This window comes from Strigops habroptila, chromosome 9 (assembly GCF_004027225.2).
Source record: "Strigops habroptila isolate Jane chromosome 9, bStrHab1.2.pri, whole genome shotgun sequence".
Lineage (NCBI taxonomy): Eukaryota > Metazoa > Chordata > Aves > Psittaciformes > Psittacidae > Strigops > Strigops habroptila.
The window spans coordinates 37,075,273-37,102,912 of NC_044285.2; the positions used below are offsets into that span (position 1 = coordinate 37,075,273).

Genomic DNA, 27,640 nt, shown 5'->3' on the forward strand with positions numbered 1-27,640 from the left:
AAAGGAGTGACGTAGCCTCCTGAAAGGAACAGCCTGGTGAAGGTGCATGGGGTGGTGCTGAAGGCATCTGAGAAGGCTATGGGAGGCAGCCACGTAGTGGGGGGACTCCAGGCCTCCCGGTGTGTCACAAGTGGGAGATTTCATGATTTTGTGCTTATTTGAACTGGTTTCTTTAAAAACATTTGTTGTACTGTGTATAGCATCTCATATGTTTTATCCCAGACTATTATACTGGTGCTATAGCAATCTTTTTTTTTTTCCCCCTGAGGTATAATATTTATAATCTTGAAATGATGACTGATATTAAAACAATTACTTTTTCTTCCCACCCCACAATTTCTCTAAAGTTCAAGTTAAAATAGAATTAACGAAAGATGGAAAGTTAAATCAAGGCTGTTGAAAAGTGTGAACTTGAAAATCTCTTCCCCAGTCAGTTGTGTCAGGGTTGCTTTCTTGTGATTTTAACAATCCCAGTGATTCTTCAGTTGTCAAAAGATTTCCTGGAGAGGCAGGAACTGGCTTTTAACATGAAAAATAAGCACGTTAACCCCCCAAAGTAAAAAAACTGAAGCATCTGAGTTATGAAAAAGGACATAACTGCATTTTGTTTTTCTTGTCTGGGTCTCCTTTGAAACAGACAAATGGCTCAATATGTAGGGCATATGGAATTCTGAAGAGGAATATCTTTGCATTGTAAAAGTGAATTTAATGCTTGTGAAGAATGCTGGAAGCATGCTGAAGTGTTCTGTTATTAAAGAACAGTTAATAAATGGGCAGCATCGTGCTTCTCTATTGCCTCAGTATGTCTTCACTTCAGCTGAGGGGTTTCGGATGTGTGATACAACTAAACCACTGCTCATCAGTCAGTCATCAACAAGTCGGTGCTAACATCAACTGTGGTATTTACCCTTTGTTGCGTTCACTCATTTTATGCAAGCTTATTTAAAAAATATATAAGATATTAACAAATTGTTATGCATTTAGGTTTTATGCAATCACTTTAATAGCAGCTAATAGCTAGATAGAAACACTTTAAAGTAATTTTTTTAAAGCATTTCGTGTTAGAATGTAAATATTAGGTTAAGTTTAATAACACAAGAATACAGTAAATGGAGCAAAACCTCCCTGACTGTAAGAGATGAACAGTGGCTTGGTAACAAGACGGTAACAACTGGTTGTTGCATTAGCCCTTCACCTTTTGAGATTTGAATTTAAGACCTGGTTGAAGATACAGTTAGTGAAGCTGAGTGGTTTCACACATTTTACTTGGTGCAGTTATCAGTGTTGGCTTTCAAAGGTCTCAGACTGGGCTCGCTGGTGGGTTGCAGGTCAGTGCTTAGTTGCCAGACCTGTGTGAGAACCTTACAAAGTGCATTCTGTTGGCAGGTTTGTCCCTTGGTTCATTTGTAATCAGTATGTTAATTCAAACAAAAAAATAAGAATACATTTCTAGGAGGAAAGAACATCTAAAGGAGGGGCATTACGTGTTGGTGTTGCTCTTACCTGGAGCCAGTGCCGTGGTTGTTGGTAATGATTTCCTGTACATCCAAGTAACTGACAGGGAAGCTTGTTCCAGAGACTCTATGATCTAGAAATAGCAGAGTAATAGGAAACTATGACTGATCACAGTGAATGCAGAATACAGGTTTCATTGAGACCCCACCATTATGACAAACCATTAAAAAATTAATCTAATTAAAGATACATATATTTAGCCAATTGTTTTTATTAAAAAGTCTTAAACGAAAGGAAGAAATTTGTTTCACAGATTGATTTTCAAGTTATAAGCTACCTTGTGTTCCCAGTGTTAGATGTTTAAGGATCATGGATTAAACCTAAAAAAAGAGTTAGAAACTGATTTAGAAGCAGGATGTGTAAATTGGCATGGGTTTTTTTATGTAGTTTCAGAGCCTGTCACTTGCTTATAGGTCACGTTGTCACGGTTTCTTGAGGAGTTCTTCGTTAAAGCTGTGGCTTTAATGTCCCATCATCATATGACTGAAGGTGTATGAATAAGGAAAATTATATTAGGCTGTGCTGTATGGACACCCATGCGAACGTGGCTGTAAGGATGTGGGGATATGGTTCAGATAGGCCAGGAAACATCAGCTGTGTGTTTGGGCACTAAGGTGTGCCTGCTCTGCTCTGCTGCTGGTACCAGTTCATGTAAATTCTGGCATTACAGTATAAAGTGATTATGAATACATTCTTAGTTAGCTGGAGATGGTAATGATGCTTTTAAAACAAAATGTTCCACACACATACATGAGCCATGCTTGCCTATCTAAGAATATTTTTTAAAGCTATAGAAAATTACTGGGAAAATGTCCTTATGTTATTATTTTCAAACTTGTATAAATGTGGAAAATGTTTTTGAACACTTAAAGGATGTATTTTATTCTAACTTAGTGTGGCTCTTAATGTTGCAAAGGAAGTCTTGAAAACAGTGAGGGAGCCAGAAATGCTTCCGTGGGATATTTATTACTTACTGTTAAGCAATCATCAGAAGCCATCCCTGGAGGTATTTAAGACGTGGCACTTAGGGTCATGGTTTAGAGGTGGACTTGGCAGTGCTGGGTTAACAGTTGGACTGAAAGGTCTTCAAGGTTTATTCCAACCTAAATGATTCTATGGTTCTATCTGAGAGAATTCGGGAGAGGGGCTTCATTTCCTCCAGCAGAATTGGGTGACTTAGTGGGTGTTCTGTGAAACCTCCTTCCATGATATGAAGAATATTGACTCTGATCTGCTTGCTTGAAGACCTCCTAAAATGTTCATCTTTAGCTGACAGATTGAGCTGAAAAGAATCCATCATGTTCAAGTCGGGTATGTGTACGCATGCTCGGGGCGGTGTGGCGCAGGAGATGATCAGCCATATGGAAGTGGCTTTCTCCAAGGTACCGGCGGGCGCAGTTGGTGTGTCTCAGCGCGCCTGTTGGCAGCCCCGCTCCCAGAGAAAGGCATTGCTTTCAAACATGAGTAATTGATGAATTGTATGTAATATGCAAATGTGAATGCATAAATCTCCTGAATGACAGCTTAATTTATGTGAGCCTTTAAGAATGTGGGATTAGATTTTAATTAAATATCTTCAAAGGCACCCTGACTTGCTCAGTTTTTTTGGCTGCTGTCTTTATGAGAGTTTAGGAGGGCACACAATCCTAATTTTAAACATATTATTTACTGATTTACTGTTTTCTAATGAATTGCCATTGAACAAAAGCTTTATATATTGATGGGTATATTTTAGGAACTATGTTAGATAAATCTCGCAATAATAATAATCAAACTGCAATGAAACTTGTTTGAATTGAAGTAATTAATGCAACTAGTTTCCTTTTTCCTGTATGTTTAAAATCAGTAAGTCCAAGTTTTCCTGTATGTTTAAAGTGAGTAAGTCCAAGTTAAAGCTAGTAAAAATGTTTAGTTTAATATTTATGTTCAGGAAGGACCTTAAACTTCTAAAACCAAGTATTTTATTTTCATTTTAATGGTTACTGTTGCTTCAGTTGTTACCTCAAATAGGATGAATTGATTGCTCCTATTTGGGTCCAGCGGGGCTGTGTAGCCAGTTTGTAGCAGTGGCAAGTTACCTACATGTGTAGAGCACCTTGAGGCGCTAGAGCATGAGAAGTGGGTGCCTATTTTCTTTGATCCTGGAATGGGTGGGTTATCCTGCTCTGGACCCAGCAAATGTCTTCAGCAGTTCCTAAAGTTGAAGCCAGCGGGAGCAGTTCATCTGGAGTCAGCGGAACCATGGGTAGTACTCGTTAGTACATTTTTAGGTGTTTTGCTGGACCAAGATTATGAGCCTTGAAGAAACAAAACCAATACGATAGGAAGAAAGTGTAAGAAGCCAAGAGCTTTTTGCATTGAATTTAATTATGTGCTACAGTCACAGGCCTGGATAGTGCCATAGTATTAAAATTAATTTAAGAAGAGGCAGTTAAGCTAAGCAGAATAACCACTCTCTCTAGCTTGATCAGTTGTCTGAAGTGATACGGGGGGGGGGGAGAAAAGGTGTGTTACCCCTTCATAAAGACTTTTCGTTTAAACAGGGAAAGCCATGGTAAATAACAAATGTCAGCATAAATTTGTAGAATCAAACAGAAGAAAATTAAGGTATTTCTGACTGACATTTTGCTAAGCAGTTATAAAGTGTTTTGTTTTTCATGGCACCCTGATACATTTCAGGATTAAACATGATCATTAAAAATGCTGTTGATCACATTGTGCTGGTAAGGCCTGACAGCACTGCAGAGGGCAGGGTGTGACAGGAAGGTTCATGCTGTGTGCCATGGATGGGCAGTAGTTCTTCACATGCAGGGTGTGAAATAATGGTTGATCACAGCAGAGAAATTTCTTGAGCTCTGTTACGCTTTTCAGATTCAAACAAAGCTTGGCTATGTCTTATCTAGAAACACACACACACACACAAAAAAAAAATAAAATTTGAAGTAGGTATTCATTTTTAGTGTAATGTACCAAAGATCTTGAATGTATTCAGTAAGCCTGGTGCCCCTTATGTACTCATCTGTATGATGGACCTGTGTAAGCAAGTACAGAAGAGGGTCACAAAGAGGACTGTAGCACCTCTCCTATGGAGACAGGCTGAGAGCTGGGCTTGTTCAGCCTGGAGAAGAGAAGGCTCCAGGGAGACCTTAGAACAGCTCCCAGTGCCTAAAGGGACTGACAAGAAAGCTGGAGAGGGGCTTTGGTCAAGGGCCTGTAGGGACAGGACAATGAGGAGTGGCTTTAACCTGGCAGAGGAGAGGTCGAGACTAGATAGAAGGAAGAAATTTTTTACAGTGAGGGTGCTGAGGCGCTGGCACAGTTTGCCCAGAGAAGCTGTGGCTGCCCCATTGCTGGAAATGTTCAAGGCCAGGTTGGACGGGGCTCACCCTGGTCTAGTTGATGACCCTGTTTATTGCAGGGAGTTGGACTAGATGTCCTTTAAAGGTCTCTTCCAACTATGATCCTGTGATGATGATAGGGACAGCAGGATTTGGTCCATGGCAGAAGGGATATGCTTTCTGGAGTGTGTGATCACAGTCACCCTGTTTGTAACTGACTTGAAAATATTTTATAATTAAGAAATTTAAACTTGAGTAATCTTACATGATTTTTATACTATGCAAAATCACTATTATTACTCTTAGTTAACAATGAGCATACTTCAGAGAGACAGTGCAATATGGACTGAAGTCCATTTCACTTCTTTAGGAAAGCATGTTTTAAGAAATGCAGACGAGAAAAAGATTTCCAGGCTTCCGATTTTTTCTTTTGTTTTTCCTAGGAAAAGTCTATATCCATTGACAGTAAAAATCAATGAGTAAATAAACACCATGAGAACATGCTTACCAAGCACCAAACTTTGAGATTTCATGAAAAAAATTGGGCTTGCAATGAATTACTGGAAAAAAAAATAATGTTCTTGTACATTTTCCTTTAGGATTACAGAGTGCAACCTAAGCAGAATTTCATCCCAGACAGATTTTATGTGATTTGAAAATAAATGGCTTCTGTTCTATTTGAAAAAGAATCAAGTTATGTACTTTACACTTCTTTTAATGTCAATTAGTCATGGTAGAATAATGCTTTAGAATAACTGTGCTCTTTAAGTATCACTGGAAAATAACCTTTTCAGTTAGCTAAGGAATTTATTCTGTCGTTAATATTTGCTTAAGGAACAGCTGTACAATTAAAGCGAAGCAGCAGCAGTGAGCAATACTGAAGGAGAAAACTGAAAGTGGTTTAGCATCGCTGTTCTCAGAAGGAAAACCAAGTTTGTTATGCACCATTACAGAATAATGTCTGGTGCGAATCTCTATACTAGACATGTTTTAAATCTAAAATTCCTCTTCGGGTATTCTGAAATAATGGTCAGACGTGTGGAATGGTGATCTCTGTAATGGCTGTTTTTCAGAGGTGTGTAATCAGGGCAGTGAAACCTGAACCTGTTGTTTTCACTTTCCCAACTCTGCCCCACAGGTGCCCTGCAGGGATTTGGGGTATTCTGTGCCTTTATACTACTTCTTATTTGAAAATGATCATTGCTGATGTCTACAGTGCCAGTGGACCAGTGAAAAAAGTTGAGCTGTTTTTGCTGGTAGATACCAAGATCTGCTTAGATGTGTTGTTTTATTTTGAACATTCTTTTCACATCTGCTACTTACCACATACAGTAATGTAAATCTTAATCTTTCATTTTAAATCAGCTCATTCTTATGACTTAATCATTTTGACTGCTGTGTTTTCAATTCCCTCTAGCTTGGTAATATCTTTCTTGTAATTAGGTTGCTTAGAAATGCACGTGCAGTTCCAGGTAGAGCCCTACAGGAGCAGATGAGTTCAGACAATTTCTTCCTTTTTTGACATGATGTTTCTAGGCATGGAGTCCAGCAAAAAGTTGGATATTTTCCTTATTTGATCACATCTGCCTGTCTGCAACCTTTTATAACACCTAAATGTCTCAGCATATTAACAATTACAGATGTTGCCCCTCTTTTTGGGAGCTACATTTTCATTAGTTTTCACACTTCATGAATTTTCCTTTTAAAAAAAAGGAAAGAATTAAGTTTTGAGCTGCTTTTATTCATTCAGATCTCACTGAAGGTTTTTGTGATGTTTCCCCTTTCCTGTCAATGCCATCTCTTCTGTGAGGTTTGGTTTAAACTTTTCCACTTTCCTTTTAGAATGTTTATGAAGATACTAGGTCGAGTTAGAGCCAAATCAATTTATTGCTGAATCTTCAAGGTAGCTCCTCTCCATACTATCATTTGCTCTGCTTCAGGCTGTGAGTGCTCACATCCGTACTGATCTTTCATTAGAACAAGGCACTCTATTAGTTAATTTTCCTTTTTTAAATTACAGTCTAAATATATTACATCTTCTTTTTCCCCCATATATCAATTAATTCTGCAAGTCTCTTCCTAGAATGATTTTATGCTGCCTAATGGCAGTGCAACTGTATGCTGTCATCAGCCTGAGATCATTCTTTTTATAGTTGTTTAACTATTTATCAGAAGCAGAAGTTGTTTCTCCAGGTCAGTAATTACCTAGTCCTACCTAGACTGGACACTAACATAGAACAGATTTTCATGCTACCTTAGCTGGACTCCTTTACAGTATTATTTTTCAAGAAAAGCTATTTTTTAAATTAAGGGAAAATAATTGGCTTGGAAACGTAATTGTATTGCTTGAACTCAGGTTTTGCTTTTTTGGTTTTAAGAAAAAGGAAAATTATTAGTTAAAAATACGATTTACAAACAATTCTCCTGCAGCTGTAGATTTTTGCACTGAAGTGATGGTATATTTTTATGTATGGTTAATACAGAATTGAAGCCATCCCCTGATGATTTCAGTTGCAGTGCAGGGTGAGCTTTTCTGTTCTTAGTTATTTAACTGTCTCTAGTACAGGCTTCAGAAGATAATCCAAATACCTCTTGGTGATGAACAGGGCTTTCCAAGTTCAACAAATTTTGTACAGTTATTATGTAAGAAAAATCTGACTAAAACCCTAGAACTGGATATATGAAGGGCTCAGTATATTTTCCTTAACACTGAGGAAAGATAACTATTGCTTCTTTTCTGAATTTATTTTGAATCCCCCCCTAAAAATCTTAAATTTCAAGGAAAGAAATGTATATCAAAAATAATAGAAATTGCTCATAGTGGGACATGTTAAATTATGTGAATGAGCAGTCCAGATGACTGTCACTGTGGAATTAAGTGATTGAGTTTATTGTTAGATCAGTCAGTTTGTGTGATGTATTTGATAATTCTCCTAAGTTAATTAGTTGCAAGCAGATATTTTATAGCACTGTGGCCTGGCTGTAAAATAGTGCAGCTGGTCTGTTTTCAGATGGGAGAGTTGTCTTATGTAATTTCTCTACAGCTTTAAAAAATATCTTGGTGTTATCTGTAGTAAAGCTAAGCTGGAAATTCTGTCAGCCATTTAGTCCAAGGTGATTACACCAATTTGAGAATGTCAACAATCACACAGTACTCATGTTTAATTAGTAAAAGGGAAGCACCTGTATTTTTAGAGGAAAAGACTCCAGGATTAGAGCGTACAAATTCAAGTTGTAACAAAAGACAAAAATGAGCATATTATTCATCCTTGGGGAAAATCAGGCACTGGATGGGCTCTGTTCACGGAAAAAATGCGACAGATAGTTCTTTCTGCATATGGTCTCTGCCTGCATTTGTACTGATGCATATCAGTAATGATGTTTACAACTCCTTTGTCTGTCCAACAGCAAAACAAAGAAATTAAGAGCACTTCTGGTGGTTAGGCAGACCTGTAACACTTTCACCTTAATATCTCAAATTTTACACTTGACCTATCATACCAGACTGAAAATGTGACTTCTTATTTATTTTCTTTAAACCACTTTCCTCAAACCACCATCTGGTTGAGGCATGAAAATAGGCAATATTGCTCTAAGAGTTTTCTTAAGACCTTTCTTTGGCTGTTAATTGCACATTTGTAATTGCGTGCTTACAGAAAGATAAAAGAGTTCTGAAAGATTATTCTTGGCAACAGACCTAAGATGAAAACCTGCTGTTTTAATGCGTAAATTATAATGTGTGCAGTTGTGAAGAGTGGTTTAGTAAAATGCTCAAGTAAGCACAAGAATCTAAGGGAGCTGTCAAAGAGTTTGCACTCTTAAGGGGCTAATGTTCATTGAAAAACAACGCGTAATATGCTGTGCCTGAAGGCTAAATGAGTAGTTTAAGTTAAACACGATCACAAACTTTCTGGGAGGCAGATAAAGGAAACAATTGTTCTTCAAGCAAAGTTAGAGAAATGAAAAAAGAAACCAACCCAGCCACGCTTTGATGCCTGCTTAAAATCATTAATTTTCCTGTAAGTTAATGTAAATCAAGGATTAAATAGAAACTGTTACCATCTGACCCTTATAAACTAAACTTCTGTGTGGCTCATCTATTTGAAGTCAAATCTATCCATACATCTAAACAGGAAACTGAATGAAAACATTATTTCTTTTCATTTCCTATATCCTGCAAACTTCTTCAAAACCTATTTCCTTTTAAAATCTAGTCTGCATGCTTACACGTCTTTTTTTTTTCCCCTCCTGTGTGAGGTTTTGTAAACTCTCCACCAGTTACTGTAAGGAGTAGTATGGGAGGGTACTCTCTGGGCACTGCATTTTACCCATCTGTAAACGTTTCTAGAAGCACTACTGATCTTTGCAGATGGTTTTGGGCTGTGTGAGGGCTCCAGGCTCATACGTGAGCTCCTGGGTAGTGCACAAGTATTGTAACTGTGATCAGTTGGGTTTCCTGACAGCAAGTGGCAAACGCTGGGATTTCAGGATTACGATTTCTCCCTACAGTTCGGGATGATTTCCACCTTGTAGATCTGTATTTCTCTGTCTATAATGACATTGATCTCCAGAAAATACTTCTGAGTCTACAGATGAAATCACTGTATATTAGATTATTATTATTCCTGTTATTTATTTGTTGCAAGGATCAATAACACAGCTCTGTTGCTCGCCACTTAGGTTTGACAATTGTTGACAAGTTAAAAAAGGTGGTAAATACCTAACAGGTTTTGATGTCATCTGTTGTGTTGGAGAGATACGTAGCGTGTGGTTTATAGAAAACATTAAACAGTGAATGTGTCTGTGTTCTTGTGTGTTCCTTGGAAAAATTCTCATCTTAACGAACCGACTTGCTGTATGTAGCTTTGTTATCAGATGTTTCCACATCAAATCATCATAATTTTATACCTGGTCAGTTAAGCCTCACACAACACTGTGAGTATTTTGAAGTCAAATTCTTCACTCTTCGGCACATAATCTGACTGTAAAGGCCAGATACTGGCAATGAAGAATTCACAGCCCTTAGAGGCATCGAGTTGCCTTTTTTCCTTCTGGTCATGTCTCTATTCTGCCTTCTTAGCCCCTTGGTATGGAATTGTGTCCCAATATAAGTTGCTTATAGCAGCGCTGTTGTTATTTATGATGTGTAATTCCTGAATAACAGATATACAACAACTTCTGGTGTTGCACTGTCATGAATTGAGTTTCCAGAGAGTCAGTTGCTACGTGTTTACTGTAATCCTCATCTTCAGCAGAGTTACATGGACATTTTGGGCAAACGAGTGTGAGTTGTGTGTGGCAGTATTCAGTACATTGCTTAACACGGCCATTTGGGTTTCTTACCATTGTTTCTCTTCTCTCCTTGCATGGCTGTAGCCTAAAAATAAGGGAAGGTTCTGTATGGTTTTAATTTGTCACACACCTACAAAATGATTTTGAGATACAGGCCTGAGCAGTCCCTGTGTGGAGAATGCACCTGGATCATGGACTGTCTTGGTACTTGTTCTTCTGCCAGTTTGGCTACAAAAGATGTAGTCCCACATCTGTGTCCGTTTGATTTAAATGCATTGAAGAATCCTGTATCTGCTGCTTGGCAACATAGTTATCCCATGAGTCCTTCAGGAAAATGTCCCTCCCTAAACAGGAGAATATATTCAATATGGGAGGTGTTTTATAATTTTTTCTTCAATAGCTGGATGAAGAATATAAAGCCGATTGCTTTTGAAAAGAATTCTCATGCATGAGCAGTAGTACACAAGCTTTTTTTTTGAAGACATGATGATAAGGAAGATGATGGTAGAACAGCAAATTCCTGCCATTCACAAAGGAGGATCTGTTATAGAACTTGGGGAAAGGCAATGTGGAGGAGCTTTTGGAGCCCTAACAATCAGCACTTGGCAGTATGTTTTTAGCGAGAAATCTGACAAGAATTCGGTCTTAATATAGTGTCTACATGCTTTCCCACTTTGTTTCTGTAGTTCACCCGAGCTTGTTAATAAGCACGTTGGATGATCGAGGGGGAAAAAAGCCTCAGAACTCAGGAACTGGCACTTGTTGAACATACAGCGTTGAAGCAAGATGTAGCATGTGTCAGAGCTGTCACCTTCTGCAAAAACACTGTTTTTCTTGTTTTCGCAGTTTATTAAATAGTAGTTGTATTCATCTGCTTCTTCATTGTTGTGTAAAGTCTGTGCATCTCGGACTGGTCCAGTGGAAGAGAATAGCAAACTTACTCTGCTAAGCAGGATAGACGATTACAGTGTTAGAGCATGATCCCACTCGCATTGAAAGAAAAAAGAATTCTTTTAATGATTTTGAGTGTAGCAAGATAGGACTTAAATGAATTTGGCTCTGGACCAGATAATCCTCTTTTGTTGATGTTAAAACACTGGCTGCAGCAGTGATTACAACACAAGAATACAAAGGAGGCTTTATTTATACTATACTTTTTCTTTCATGTGTCCAATCATAAAAATAAATGTCGTATTAGAAAAGAAAAATTCTGCTGGCTTTGCTTTGCATGCTGGGAGGCATGAAGTATTTCCTTTTTTCAAGGGAAATGTGTCACTTGCATTTAACTGGGATAAAAATAAATGAAGATAAAACTAATTTAATTTTAGAATATATTTTTTTATTTGTTGAACAACTGTTGTTTTAAAATGAATAGCCTGCTGAGAAAGAAACAAAGCCACTTCAACAAAGCAGGAAATCAATAACCACAAGAAAGCCTAAAGAAAATTAATGCATACAGTGTAAGCAAGTGACATAGAAATTATTTTCTGGTGTAAGAATGGCAATAATAGAAGGCATATGGAGTGGATGAAAGGCATGATAGAAGTATACATAGGAAAGATGTGTTCTCTATTTCTATTTATAAATAATGACCTCTGTGTTACAGTGTTTAAACTTTGAAAGGTTTAGATGGTGGTTTTCTTCCTCATTTCCCCACCCCCTAGTCCTAGGTAAATATTTATGCCTGCAAAATTTAGTAGGCTGGCAGCCATGGAAACGTATGTCTTTCATTTATCTCCAGGAAATCTGGTTACAAACACTCTTTTACTTGAATTCTTTTAGTTTCTTTCAACAGCTTTTAAAAAAACATCTTTACTAAGGAGAAGTGAATTGTGCATATGATACATGATTGCGATTCTGTTGAAGTCAGTGGCAAGACTACATTTGCCCATAGTAGGAGCAGGACTGTGCTTACGCAACCTCTTGCCATATAAACCAACATTTGCATTTTCTCTGTCTTCTTGAAGCCAAGTTAAATGTTGATTTTTCAAATGGGGAGGAGCAGAAGTGGATGCTAGTAAGTTAAGACATACCACGTACATTTGGGGAGAGTCAAGTCTTTCAGTTGAAGGGAGATCTTTTAAAGAAGTACTTTTGTCACCAAAAGCTTGTCTGATTTTCCACTGACTTGTCTGATAAACTATTGTATCTACTCCAGGGATTTCATGAAATAAAGTATTTCCTAAACTTGTGAATAACTCATGCCACTTTTCAGTGCCTCTGTACTGATTTGGGCTTTTTCTGCAATTGACTTCTTCAAGTTTTTCTTCATCATGTATGAAGAGAATCTAGACAATTTTTAAAAAACGCATTTACGAAATGATACTGTTTCTCTGCCGGTGGCAAACCAGTTTTAACTGTGGTGTGAAAGGTTCGTGGATGCAGCTGTCAGTGGAAAATCAGACAAGCTTTTGGTGCGAAAAGTACTTCTTTAAGTCACATATAAAAAACCCAAGTAGTACTTGGAGCTAACTGTGAGTTGAGAATAATGATCTTCACTTGGATTAGATACGTATCTGTTAGGCCACCAGGGAGGGAAAGGGTAAGCGTTACTGGTGGAGCAGAGGGAATATTACCAAGGAGGGAAAGAGTGATGCTGTAATCTCTTAGGGGAGGGAATGAGACCCGCTGCTCACAGAGTGCAATGGGAAGAGGTCAGAGAGGAACTGGATACCATGAAACTGGTGTCTTTATTAAATTCATTCTTTTGGTAGCCAGCTGAGTTACAGATTCTAGTTGAAACATACCCATCATACAATCAACTCTTAAAATTCAGAATCGGAGTGCAGCGTGGTTTATTTACACAATCATTTCAGTCATGTGTTATTAGAAAGAGTTTTAATCAGATAAAGTTTTTGTGTGTCTGTGTTTGTGCATATGTGTGCAAAATAAGGCAAGTTTCTAGCATTAATGCGGGGTAAATCTTGCTTAACATTACTGATATTACTACTCTGGTTTTATACTGAGGTAACAGAGAGAAAAATGCTATCATAAATCTCTTGTATATCGAGATATTTCTTTCCTGCCTCTTCTCCAGCTTCATGTTTTTGCTGACCCATGAAGCTGTTCATAGGTGACAGGCCTGATGTGATGTTCTTCAAGAAAATTCTCACCTTTTTCAAAAGCCACGTGGCAGTATTGAGATCAGTGGTACAAATGGACCAAGGTTTCACCTCAGATGCAGACTAAGTTTATTAGCATATCATTTTAATTGCTGTTCGGGCAGATTCAAAATCACCTTGGAGGGCAAGATGCCTGACGTCTTTTGGAGAGGGTTTAACTTCAAGAACTGTTTGCCAGGCTTTAAGGTCTGTTCCTAAGCCTGTTACGAAAGTCAGAATCTCTGAGGAGACTTGACAAAGGTGATGCCAACCAACCGCCCTCACAGTGCTTCTCACATACCCCACTACTCCTTACAGAAGTTGCCCTTTTGTTCCATATTGTTGAGGCATTTACTCCTTCAGAATAATATTTCTAACTTTTCTGTCTGGAAAAACTCATCACATCATTAATTCTTTAAATTAATTAAGTCACATTTTTTTTAAAGATGAATACAATTCTCTTTAGAGGTTGTGTGTTTGGTTACGGTTGTTTTGTTGTTTTGGGGTTCTTTTTCCAACTTGTTTCAGTGTTGCGTGTTTGGATGTCACTAGTACAGGCAGAGGCTATACCATGTACCTTGGTGATAGCTTTTTAAGTCACTGCCAGGAGAATTGATGTGAACATTCATTGGACAAGCTGCAGAATTTACTGTTTAGAATTTATCTTCATATGGAAGTTTGGCTTTTTTTTTTTTTTTTAATAGAAGAAAATTTTTGAAAAAATAAAAGGAAGAGCTCAGGGTTGGTTTGTTTGCTTTTGTATGTTTATAGCCAGATTAAGGCTTTTTGATGTTCTTGCACTAGACCTGTATCCTTTGCTTATTAGCTGTCCATGTCCAGCAGCACGGTCCCTCATGTGCAGCCACTGTGGGTTAGGGCAGGGGCGGGGCCATCACCTTTCCACAGAGGCGCTGCCATCTTTGTCCATCTCCTCAGCGGTGCCCTGTGGTGGAACCGGCTGTGTCCGGCCGCTCCTCACAGAGCCACCCCTGCAGCCCCTGCTGCTACCAGAACCTGGTCACCTAAGCCCAACACATAGTGAAAGGCCTCAGAACCATTATATTTTCATTTGCTGCCCCACATACTGAGATGTTCAGTCTGTAAATCCAGGCATGTGGAGAAAATAGCTGTTAAGTGTGCTTTTCGGAGTAGGGGGAAAAGGCAAGAGGATACCCTGTGGCTCAAGAGAGAAGCTTGGTGATACCAGCAATGAAGGTTGATTTTGTTTGTTTGTTTGCTTGTTTTTAGTGGTAGAAAAAAAAATTGCATGATTGATTATTGGAAAAAAATTAAGAATGCAGTGGATAATCTGTCACTTAAGGCCTTTAAAATGAAAACTAGATGGCTTTCCCAAAGCTGTGCTGTTGTCTTGAAAGTGTGATCCTGAATCAGGGTTATACACTCACGAGGGAGCATTTCTTTTGCTCACAGGAGACGAGTCCTTTTAAGTCACTGAAAAAGAGAATCTTGGCTAAGGTTTAGGTCAAAGGTCCGAGACTGGGTTTACACTGGTGTTGGTGTTTAATGCCACAGAGCTATCTACCAAAGCGTCGCCTGAAGGCATGTCCAGGAGCAAGAGGAGGAGTAGCCAGGCACTGACAGCATCCCCACGAGTTCGCACCGTAGCGGGGATTGCTCTTCAGTTGTGTGCAGGTATTTACTGTATTTAGTAATTTCTCCTTGGAGTCCTCGCTAGATACTCGTGTTTCTGGAAGCTGTGGTTAATGTAACCTTGAACCGAGGGAATGGCGTGTAGTGTGCTCAGATACAGGAAGGACATCAGTCTCCAGTGTCGTGTTGGTTCTGGGGTCATCCTGATGGGCAATTTCCCCTTGTGCCTTGGGAGTTTTACTGACTGGTAGGGTAGGGGTAAACACGGCTCTTTAAATGGGCTCAGTGTACAGCCCCGCTCATATTAGCGTATTATTATAACAGGAAGATTTTAAAAACAAATATAATGTGAATTTTGAAAATTTTGCTTCTGCCCTTTTCATATTTTCATGGTCCTATAGGTTTGTGTTTTGTTTAAAAATCATTCTCCTTTTGTTCATTTGCAGTAGAAACAATAACCTTGTCTATCTCTGTAGCTAGCAAATTGAATACTAACAGTCATAAAATCTGGAAAGGTAAAGGTGAAGCAGTGTATCTGCTTATACTGCCTGTTTAATTTCACGCTGACCCAGGACCACCAGCTAACTAAAGGGTATTTTCCATGTTGAGGGGTTAACCCACAGATGTTTGCTTCTGGATAGAATCATAGAGGCTCCTTTTGATGGCCAAGAACAATTATTCCTTTCAATGTGGATATAGGTGCAAAGGGTGATATAGAGGACTATTTCTATGTTCTTTCATTTATTATTCTTTGAAAGATGAATTTCTGTTTTCTAACTTGGAAGAATCTTTGCAAAATTGTAAAAACACTTAATCTTGAAATGCAGAGATTAAAAACAGTTAAAGCAAGAGTGGTTTCCCATTGCATCAAAGTTGAATTGCTATGACAATATCATACCACCACACTACAACGTATCCCTGTTGTGGAATTCTCTCACATGGGCTGTTTTATATTTGGTGCTGTAAATAAGTCTTGCTATTAAGTTTCTGTCCATAGATAATAGGCTTAAACAGTCATATATTTTACAAGTTATCTTATCAAAATACCGCTCAGTGGGTAGCGACAGTATTTCAAAAACCTTTTTTTGTAATAATGTTCCTCTAGATTGTCACTGAATTCAGATACAGGTCAAAAGTAAAATATGGAAGGATCTCATATAATCCAGACACATATGACATATCATGAGTATTTGTAATAGATGGTGATTCCCTGCTTGGAAAGTATCCATGAAAATATTTGTAGAAGTATGTATGTGGAAACTATAAAATAGTGCTTGAAAAAATCGGTGCTAAATTAACTCAGATGAAAGCAGATTTATAACTCCTCAGTGTAATGGTGTATCTTTGCACTAAGTTGGACTGCACACTGCAATATATGTGATGTTCAGCTACATTAATGAAATTGAGTTTTCTTCTGCCCTTTCTCATTCAATTTTCAGTTCAATACTGTTCTTTGTCTTGGGGCAAATCCCAAAGATTTTATACAGATCATTTTCTCATTCAATTATCTTCTTCATAGGTGAGATTGGGACTGTTCATTGTCACCTCACACGTTCTTTTGCCTAAGAGACAGTCCATGATTCAGCCCCACAGTCCTGATTTGGGGACCCATGTCTTCAAGGAGTGAGGGCTGGGCTGAGCGATCCCTTCCAGCCCAGGGCTGAGCCTGCTGACAGCCCAGAATTGAGCTGTCAGGTGGGGAAGGGAGCCCATCAGGCTCTGAACAGACATGCAGTGAATTGTGTCAGGTAATAAGAGACCTGTGGTCCTGTCCAGTTGTCATTATGCTGGATTGAGGCTTACTGAAAGAGAGTTATTGGCACTTTCTGTGGCTCTTCGAGGAAGGCAAGCCATCAAGGGCTTGCCCATGTAAAATCTTTATCCTGTTTATGTGTTTGCCAGCATCAGCTGTAGGCTGTTGAGAGTTGAGCTGTGTTTGTTCCTGTGCTGACCCCAGTGCCTGCCTTGTCATCTGTTTACATCAGTGCTGAGCTTTCACATATAGGTGGAATAATCCCACAAACACTTTCAGTGGCTTTCTTCTACATCATGAATAGTCAAATATTGTAGGAAAATAAAAGTAGTCAGAATGCAAATTGCATAATACTACTGGCTGTAATCTCCAGTGGTTCACAGCTTTCATGGGATTCAGAATCCAAGGAGAGCTATCCGAGCAGCTGAGCTGAGGTTTGCAAGGCTCATTGTGTAGTTGGCAATATCTCTGGTGCTTTCACATTTGGTTTAACTGGACATCTTGGGTGAGCGTTATTTTGACAACAAATCTGAAATTTAAATTTGTGGTTCTGGGTATGTAGTTAGTGGCACGATTCCAACACCGACAGGCCCCTTCCTGCTAGGTTTAATCTAGGTAGAGTAGGTAACAACAGTAGTCAAGACACAGCAGCAGGAATTTTGTCCCACTGGGTATGATCTCAAGTTGCTAAATGAACTATATTTTATCTGTGCCACTGCACCTTTAGTGCTGCACTTACTAATTTAATGTAGTTACATTAAATTAGCGTGTGTGTATACATACACGTGCTGTAGTCACACTTTCAGTTTCATAACTGTTATAACCTTAAATTGAGCTGGTGCAGTGTGTTACATAGACAGGCCTTTCATCTTGTCTGCAGCTGTGAATCACCACAATTCCGAAATCTGGTGATTTATTCCCCTTTCTCCTGTCACAAGTGTTATTTGACAGGAAAAAATTAACAGCAGGAATGTTGAGGTACTTTTATATCTGCAGGCACAGTCATAAGTAATTCAGAAAGAGGCATTTAAAGTTTTAAATCTCAGTGAACCAAAAATCCTTTTTTTTGTTTGAAACTTAATTTGAAATGCCTGACTTCAGAAATACACAGTTAAACTTTCTTAAGTAAGAACCAATCACTTGTTCTCTATTGCAACGAGGAATTCAGGTAATTTTTCTGACCATAGACCCAAACTCAAGTTTTAAATAAATAAACCAATAAGTCCCGTAGACCTTGGTGGGACTAAATCTGTAAGATGCGTTTAGGAATGGAATAGTTTTACGAAGAATATTGTCTCGTATGGGCTCTTTCACCATCTTAGGTTATTTATATAGTACTCTAGCAGGGCTTTTTAATATTTCTATTTAAGAAATTCATAGAAGGCTCCTTTAAATTTTATATTAACTTTTTGCACAGTTAAAAACAAGTAGTCCTGAATTTGTGATCTTTTTTTAAATGAGGTAGTACATAATGGACTGCACTGAGATATATGGAGACAGTGGTGATTTTTTTTTTAATTAATATAAATTAGATAATTTCATACTTCTCCATACTGCTTCAGTGTTTTTCCAGATAGCTTTTTGAGGATGTTTTAATGAATCAGACCCACATTTATTTTTTTTCTTTAATAAAGTAAAAGTCTCAAGTTCTGTTATAGCATCTGAAGACCTCTTTATGTAGTAGGCAGAGAAATGTCCACCCTGTCTCACTCAGTAGCTGGACTAAGAGCCACAGATAATTCCCAGTGCTAACTCCCAATCCCAGCTGCTGCAGAAGGAGACGTCTACTTTTGCGTATAATTGTTAGTGCTTGTTCTCTTTTTTTTTTTTTTTTTTGAGAAGCTTTTAGATTTATGTATCGACTAATTGGTGAATCTTAACTTTCAGTTGCGAAAGTTTGGGGAAACAAACCCACCACCACTCTCTTCAATCTCTTCTGGCCTTTCTAGAAAAGAAAACTTGGAAGTGTGATTCTTAAAAATGTAGAGATTACAAAATTAAAAGCCAAATAAAAATGTGCAAAATGAAACTTCTAAAACATTAGATTTTTACATATTTTTATGATTCCAGGATCATGATTTGTGAACATTTGGGGTCAGAAGTACTAGGTCAAGCAGAGGAAGTATAAAATAGTTTTACAGTTAGTTTGTCAGAGTAGTCATCTCTTATTTAAAATTGTCTGTTCCATCACCTTTTTTTCTTGGACAAAGAAAAAATTCAAGGAATCTTTATCAAAAAGGTGTGAACACTGCTGTCAGTAACTGGAGAGAGATTTGGTCTCAGTTGTGGAAAACGTGGAAACTAAGAATTTGCCGTGGGGTAAGAAGCAGAGCAGAGAATCAAGCACAGTGCATTGCATCTCCTCTCCCCAGGCAGGTGGCTTCCTCTGGCTTGCGCTCCAAGGGTGTACAAGACACAGTTGGCATCTAGAAAATCAATACACAGGTGTAATCTGGAGAGTGACAGAACAGAAGGTTTCTCTGCAACCCATCAGGTCTTCTGGTGGCTGCCTGAGAAAAGGGACTTGGCTTGCCTGGCTCCCTTGCTTGTTATCCAGGGGAGCCAGCTTGCTGCTGTTTGGTGTTTCACCTTCACACCACGTATATGTCTGCCAAGTGTTATACTATATATATAAGTGTTATATACAACAGCAAGGTTGTCTGTAATCCAGTGCATTTTGTAGAACATAATATTTGTAGAAATTTTGGGAAGAGCTGCCTCTTTTTTAACAAAGTGTCACATGACTTTCTTTTAAGCAAACTAGAAAAATATGGTCCAGATGAAAATGCCAATTTAGAAACAAATATACTGCAAACCGTCTCGAGACAATGGTCACTGTTAGTTCAGATCGAACTGGAAGCATGTCCTGAGTATGGGGACTGCTTTCAGTTTGGTTCAGGGACTTAAATAATTGCTCAGTTGATGAGAAGGAATAATAAAATGCTTATTAAATTTAAAGACAGTACCAAGATGGGATGGGGGTTTCACGCACACGGGGGAATGGTGTTAGGATGCAAAATGATCTTGACAAAATTAAAAGCTTGTCATAATGGGATTCAGTTTGATAAGGGCATACATGGTGCAAGAAAAAACTGAAGAAAAGTCAAGTTACACTATTTCTACCTGTAATCTGGGGATAAGGTATACTACCTTTACTATTCGTAGCACATGTTCAGGGAGTCTGAAGATCATGGATATAAACACTAAGTCTGTAAGTCCCATCTGTATGTATGAAAACTTCACAAAGGGAAAAATGGGAAGATTCTGATCTGGAATGTCAGAGCTTTTCTCCACAATTTCTTTTTGTCTGCTGAAATGAGGAGGAAGGGTGCTGAGCCCAAGGAAGATGAGCTGAGGCTCACCTCATGCTGGTGTGGGCACTGTTTCATGAGTCGCCATAGGGACCAGGTTCTAGTTATCAGCTCAAACAACTTCATGTATGATTAATGTTAATTGCCCGTTTTGCATGGCTGACTTTTTTCCTCCTGCTGAATTGGCTCTTGTTGCCTTTGATGTGGCTGGTGATCCAATGTCCTGCAATGGTTAGACAAGTGATCAGTTTGCCAGCGCTGCGAGGAGACAGAATCAGGTTGCTTCGAGGTCAGAGTTTGCTTCTCTTCTTAAACACTGAAAGGTCAAGTAGAGTTTAACTACCATTGGCATCTTTGAAATGTTGTAATAAATGCCAAAACAAGGAGATTATTTTAAATCCATGCTATAACTAAAAATCTTAGGGTAACAGGAGATAATTTTATCTCAAGTTATCAAGATGTTACATTTATTGGTAAAGGCTTCAAAGAGTACTTCTAACAATCACTAGGAGGTATTTTATGATCTTTCAGGAGAGCAAAATTTTAATGTGTGGTTCCTGTTCCAGTTTCAGGAAGGCAACTAAGATTGTGGTTTTCAGTGGTTGGTTGGTTTGGATGGGGTTTTTCTTTATTACTTTTGAGTACTTGCACCAGTTACTGCCACTTTTCTCAAAGCAGTTTACACAGCATGTTGTATAGTACTTCTACATTTGTCCTTTAAGCCTAGTAAAATATGTCGCTAGTGAAGAAATCTGTGATACATTTGAGAGCTTCCTAAATCACAAGTCTAGCATATTTTTATACTAAATAGCTCAAGCCTCGTGGAATCAATAATTAATTTATTAACTGGGTATCTTTTGGAAAAACAAAATCAGCAGTCCTTGCTGGGCTGCCTCCTGCCAATACATAAATAGTTGATGACAAAAATGAAAAGTGTAGAAATAAAATTCAAGTCTGAACGATCAAAGTATCGGGTACCTCATCTATCACAACTTGGAATAAACATATCGCAGAATGTGTCATATCTCATTGACACTGCAAAACATAATGCTTTCCCTTGTTATGTAGCTAACTGCCAAGTCTACAAAGTTTATAGGCTGCTAAGATAATGCGCTGGTGGTAATCCACTTCAGTCGCAGAAATATGAAGTACTGTTGAAATATATTTCTACTTGGTTTATTCTTTGCTCCCTGGAGGGTAGGATACTATTTCAGTTCCTCTAAAGAAGCCCAGAGAATGAAAAGCAAAACATCATGATAAATTATGCTAAATGGTGGACTAGACCCCAGAGGAAATCATGCTTCTGTGGTACAGTATTCCTCCATTTATCTTACAAATGTTACATCTAATGTTAATTTTGTAGAGGGAAAGCATTCAAAGATTCATCTGATCCTTTTAATAATAGTTTTAGTGTTACGGTGTTATTTGTCAACCTCATACCATCATACCTTACTTTCTGAGTTTTGACAGACCATTCATACAGAAAATATTTTGGGCTACTAAAACATAACATTTTATTTCACAAAACACAAATAACGTAGTAATTAAACTCCAAAACTTAACAAATAATTGCCAGCAAGCAATTACCATTCAATTAAAGAGTAATTACATGGTTATTTGTGCCCTGTAAAATAAAGCATTACTGAAATCAGTAACGCAATCAATATTTTAGCAGAAACAGGATGCTGCAGTGATGGACCTTTCAACCTGTGCTGATTAAATTGTCATCCAAATAACAGTTTCCTAGTTAAATCACCACATGTTTATTTGTCTTGATTAATATGCAAATTCACTTCTGATTCTAGAAAATCTCCTATACTTAAAAGCACAAAAGTAGAGTGCTATCATACATCAACAGTGATGTGCTGTGTGTTTCCACTGATTAATTACATTTCACAAAGTGTTGATGAATTCGTGGATTTTACGAAATATAGTTGTCTATAATGAGCATAAAATAGCGTTATAAGAGATGGAGCTGATCAGTAATTTTGACAAAATCACAAAACCAGCCTTACTCCTTGTTTTCAAATTAAAAATCCTTGGGATGTCTAGGGAAAACTTTGAGAGGAAAAATAATAAAATTAGCTCTCAACAGGAGTTGAAAATAAAGGAAAAACAGACATTAATGAATGATTTCTCAACATTTTAATATATAAACTTTAACTGTGAAATATACTGCTTAAAATGTAATTTAGTCTCTGACAATTCTAATTCCAAACAAAAGACAAAAATGAGCAACATTCAGGTTAATTCATTTTTCTCTTTCAGAGTTAGTGGTGGGGAGAACAACCAGAATCACTGTGTAGCTATAGTGCAAATACTGGTAAAACTCAAAAACCTCCAGTTGTCTTTGCTTTCAAGTAATTGGTGACCCAAGGACTTTTTGGCTTTGGTTTTATTTTTGAGAGCTAGTAACAGAATTTTAGTCAGGGCAAACTTTGAGCTGGCACATTTATTTGCACTTATTTAGTGAAAAGAATAAGATTACTAAATCTACTAATGAGAATCAGTATTGTACTTCTGGTTTAGTCTCTATGGTCTTCCCTTGGGACCATAACTCTTGTACTTTAAAACGTTTTTAAAGAGATATCTACAAACTAGCAGTTTCTAACTGAAGTCTAATATAGAATTGAGTCATTTTCCATTCACAAAGACCTATTGATGGCAAATACAAAATTTATGTCGAGATTTTAGAATCTCAAAGAAACACATTTAAAATTGAAGCTGGTCGTTCCTGTTTATGCTTCCTTTGTTATCAGTGAGGAAAAGAGTTTTCTGCACTTCTTGAATATAACTTTCTTGAGTGAGATAAAGGAAAAGGTGAAGAAGAAAAAGCAGTAAAAGAGTAGGGCGACAAAAGAGTAGGAGAAATAATATTAAATAAAGTTAATATTTATATGCCAATGTTATTAGCATTTATATGCTAATACTTACCTAATCACAAATGATGTCTTACTCTTCCCAAATGACAATTCTACTTGCCTTATGATTTCTGCTCAAGGCATGTATTAGCAATTTCCTCTGAATTGTGAAGGTTAGGTTTGTTTTAATTAGTAGATGTGAAATTTGTTGAAGTTCTAGACTTCACAAGCCTATAGAAATGTGCTGGCAACTGGGAATGTTAAGATAGACCACTCAGATGTCATTGCTTGGTGATGCCAGCTCTGGTCCTGACAGTAGCATGTTCACAACATAAAGAAAATCCCATAAGAATTCGGAATCTACTAATTTTTTTGTTTCCTTTGTATAGATTTTATTAAAAATAAGATTTAGAGCAAACATTTGTGCCCTGTCTCTGGAAATGTCTGGTTTGATGTTTAAACAAAAAAGCTAGAAAATTTGTTTCTGGCCAAAATGGGACTGGGAGTGTTTGGAATTAGACGTGCTACCAAGGTGCCCTCTGTGAGCTCTTGTGTCATCCCAAGCAAAAGATCTTGCTTCATGGTAGATGTGCTCTGTGGTCCTCCCCAGGCCATGTAGCTGGAAGTGTGAGGTGTGTGCTGCAGCCTTGTCCGCAGTGATCAGAGCGCTGGCTGGCTCTTCACTCCGATTCCGTGGTCCAGAACCGCATGTATGGCATTAAAGGTGTTCACATGTAAACTACAGAACACAGTGTTAAAGACCCACAAGATTCCTTTGCAGGTGTTGGATGAATGACAGCCAGTCAGCTTTAAGTAGCATCCAGCCTTGAGTTTTTCATTCAAAAGCTCATGTTAAATTAGAGGCAAAGGGCTTTGATTTTATTTGAGCAGATTCAGATGGGAACAATTCCATTCAAGTTATTATGGCTACAGCTGTATAAGTAAGACCAGAATCTGGCTCCTACTAGTTACTGCTGTATAGTAATACTTGTTAAAAAGCCATGAGTAGCTTAGTAGTATCCTTTTTTTTTTTAACTCTTTTTTTTTTTTCCTAAGTCTATCAAACCCCTTCCCAAAAGGACCACAATCCCAAAGACACCGGAACCCAGAGAGGTGTTTTCCCAGGCGTGCTTGCCTTGCTTGTGCAAGGAGGGAGGATGTAAATACAGTCAGTGGGACTCTAAAAGGGAGCTGATTAATTTTTGGTGTGAACTTCTCTTTCATTGTGTTCTAAAACTTATTTTTTAACCTTGGGCATTCTGTCAGTGCATAACCGCAGATTGGAGAGTTTCACTTCTGCTGTAGTATATGCTGTGGGAAGCACCTTAACGTCTAATCCAGTAAATCTGTGGGCTACGAGTTGTCTACCCAGAGTCAACAGAGTCATCAACATAAACTTTTGCCTGTGCAAAAACTGCATAAGCAGGAGTTGAAATCCCATTGTCGCCCCTCCTTTTCCTCTGAAACCCCAAATCATAAATAAAATGCCTTCATAAAATCTTTTAAAACTGCTCATTAAATTTTTAAAATGTTTTTCTTAGATTAATATCAACATATGGAGTTTTATGTAAAAGGTTTGTTAGTATTTGAGCTTGGGAAGAGAACATTTTGTAGTTTCGTTGATTGAGCTCTTCTGCTGGAGAAAGCTGCTAATTTTTGCTGTTGTATAACTTTTTTTCAGAGCCAGTAAGTGCCAGCTAAGCACGTGCATGTGCATAAGCAGGGGCTTCTGTGTATCAAAGCAGCAACAATTCTTTTTTGTTTAGAACCCCCACATACCAGCCTAATACTGTCTGTTAGACAATACTCCTGTGCAGTGGATGATTTCGGCAGGTGATTTTAATAGAGAATGCATGTGTGTGTCTTAACTTCCCGTGAAAGTCACATAGTCTTATTTTAGGTTTACTTTTTATAGCCTGGTGAGTCTGGGTTCTTGCAGTAGGCTTTACTACATAGCCATCATGGTATGATAAACAACTTAAAGCATAAAAAAGAAAAATAGGAAAAGTACTGAATAAAATGAAATACAAAATGGACAAGTCTGAAGGTAAAAAGAGGGGGAATAGTTTTATAGAGATAAAATAATAAACCAAAAAAATGATTTTGTGTTAGTTTGATGTACAGTAAAACAAAATAACACTAGAACACTGTGAAATATGACCAGGTTAATGGTACCTCTGTGTAGTGCTGCTGGAAGTTGTCTTCATTTAAATGCAGAGTTTGTCTTACGTTGATGGAGGGCTCTGCCACTGTAAGTTGATAGAGTGAAGTTTAACTTAAATTTCTTTGTGAACTAGAAGTCATTTTGGAAATGCTTTCCATTCAAACCTCATTCATTGTTGCAGCTTAGTTATTTTATACAATGTTTCTCTATATTTTATCAAAAGCTGTATTAGTCAACAGAGTAAAACTTGTTTTGACCGAAGAGAAGCAGCAATACTTTTCCAAACATAGGAGGTTGCATTTTTATTTGCTGGCTTGGGAAGAGTCGATTCAATGGGGTTTTTTTGTCTGTAAATCTCTGTATTATGACGGCAGCTGTGTAGGTTACATGTACACACGCTGATTTAAGGGGTAAATGTGGTAGGTGAAAACAATAGTTGAATGTAACAGGTCCGTAAACACACCTTTATCATTTTGGATTAAAAACTTCAATCATAATTCTTAAATTGGTCAAGGGACAGTGAGATTTTTGACAGGTGGGGCTAACATTCCTGAGTTTAACCTATGTGTAGTAAGTAAAACCACCAGCCAATAAGTAGTAAGTTTTGGAAGAGTTCTGAGTTAAATTATTGCTGCATCTTCAGAAGTAAGCAGTTTTCTGTGGTGCAGGTGTGTGACATAGACTTCAGAGCAGTTACTGCTGTGACCCCTCTCCACTGGCCACATGTATGGTCATGGAAACCCTGGATAGTGGAGAAGCTTGACTACTGTATGGAGAGTAGAGGTACATGTAGATGTGCCTCCTGTGAAGCAGCCTGGTCAGCCTTGAGCAATGTTGTCACAGCAGCTGGAAGCAGCATGGCAGTGTTCATCCAGCACAGGGGCTGAGCTAAGAAATTGTGTTGCACCCAATCCGAACAGCTCTGGCACCCCCACAGTCATTGCATTGTTAATCTGCAACCCCTATAAACCATGGCTTGTGAACTGAGTAAAGCATCTGGTTGCATTTTCAAGGCTTCACATGTGACTTAACACGTGCATGAGAATTTCTTGAGCTCCATTTTACAGACATTCTTAATATTTCTTTGTGAAGTAGTGGTACAGTAGGGCTAAAATATTGTTTTCCTTCTGGTCTTGTGATACAAATTAAAAATATCTTAGCTTTCTGGTCACTTACGTGATTTTGCGTTAACTATAGGTGCTGTTTGGCAGCTTATTGTTCGTTCTTTTGAAACCTATACAATTCATGTATGCTTAATCAACTTTTTTTCTAGGCAAGAATTTCTCATATATATTTGTGTATCACTGATGGTTCATACATTTTGTACAAATCAATACCACATGTAGTAAGCAAATATTTCAAAAAGAAAATGCCTTTTCATTTATCCTCTTATTTCATCAGCTCACGACCAGGAAGACCCCCCAAGCGTTCACTAGGAGTTGCGATACAAGAAAATGCACGTCTTCTGCCGCATGGAGTTCCAGGCCTCTTATCACCAGGACTTATCTCTCCGACAGGTAATAAAATCCATCAGATGATCAGCCTCATCTCTTCATACTGCACAGCAGTTAAAATAAACTAATATTGATCTAACTGCCTTGTCCTTGAGGGCTTTTTCAAGCTTTACCAGAGGTTACATTATTGGATTTTTTGAGTGTTCATGAAAACTCTGTTTTGTTGCTGCAGTGACTGAAATCTAATGGATTTGTAATTTAGTTCTTTATTAATTGTGGTTTCCTTACAGGAAATTCCATTAAATGTGTTATTTTAGTAAAAGAAAAAAAAAAAAAAGAGAGAAAATGAGCTATTGTCTCCGAGCCCTGCAGCATGCATTTCTTCCTTTCAAAGGCATGTGTGTTTTAGTTCTCATGGGATATGAACAGCGTGGCTAATGCGTATTGTATTGTAACATCATTAATAGATGCTGGGAAGATAGAGAAATGCTTGTACGAATTATAGAAGAAGCACTTGAAAAGCAGATAAGTCCACATGGCCACAGTGGATTGTACTTTAATAATCTGCATTCAATATTTTAATATGAAAAAGCTAGCATGAAAATATGTGAAATTATAAACAACCCCTAAACATAATTCAATGCCTAGTATTTTATTTCAGTTCATTAATTTATTAATGGAGTTTAAATTAAATCTTGTGCTAATCTCTTGAGTGTTTTAATTTTTTATTAATTGCTGTGTGGTAAAAGGTAAGTTTATTTTGGTAATAAAGCTGTATTAACAGACTATATTCATAAAAGGAATTGTTTAAGTATTAACAGGCTTAGCAGTTTCAGGATTACTGTCAAAAGTCCAGTCTAAATGTATTGTAACTCCCTAACAACCAAACATAGTGTTTAGCAGAACAGAAAGTCACAGAAAATCCTAAAGGAAAAGCAGAATTAAAGAAATAAAACAACTGGAAGGACTGTAGTGATGTCTGTCTTGATCTTGCAGATTTCTCTGCTTGCAGAACCTGTTGCACTGCACCTGAGCGCCTCAGCCGGTCCCAGTGTTCAGGGGAGTAACAATGCTGAGGTCTCTAATTTCTCCTACAACTCCAAGTGTCAGGAGGACTTCACAGTGAACCAATAATCTTTGTCCCTGTGGAAGTCGGAATGAACATTTTGAACAATAGTCACAGTAACCTTAACTGAAGTAGCTAAATATGAAAGCATTTTGCTAGAGCCAGGAGCCAGTT

The 27,640-nt window shown here is 37.9% G+C and overlaps 1 protein-coding gene across 1 annotated transcript in view; it reads left to right on the plus strand.

The window, feature by feature from the left end:
* DACH2 (dachshund family transcription factor 2) overlaps positions 1-27,640 on the plus strand; it is a 293,462-nt gene that overhangs the window by 120,065 nt on the left and 145,757 nt on the right. Inside the window, 1 exon segment of the mRNA XM_030497302.1 lies at positions 26,348-26,463. Within this exon segment, the coding sequence (XP_030353162.1) occupies positions 26,348-26,463 (116 nt within the window).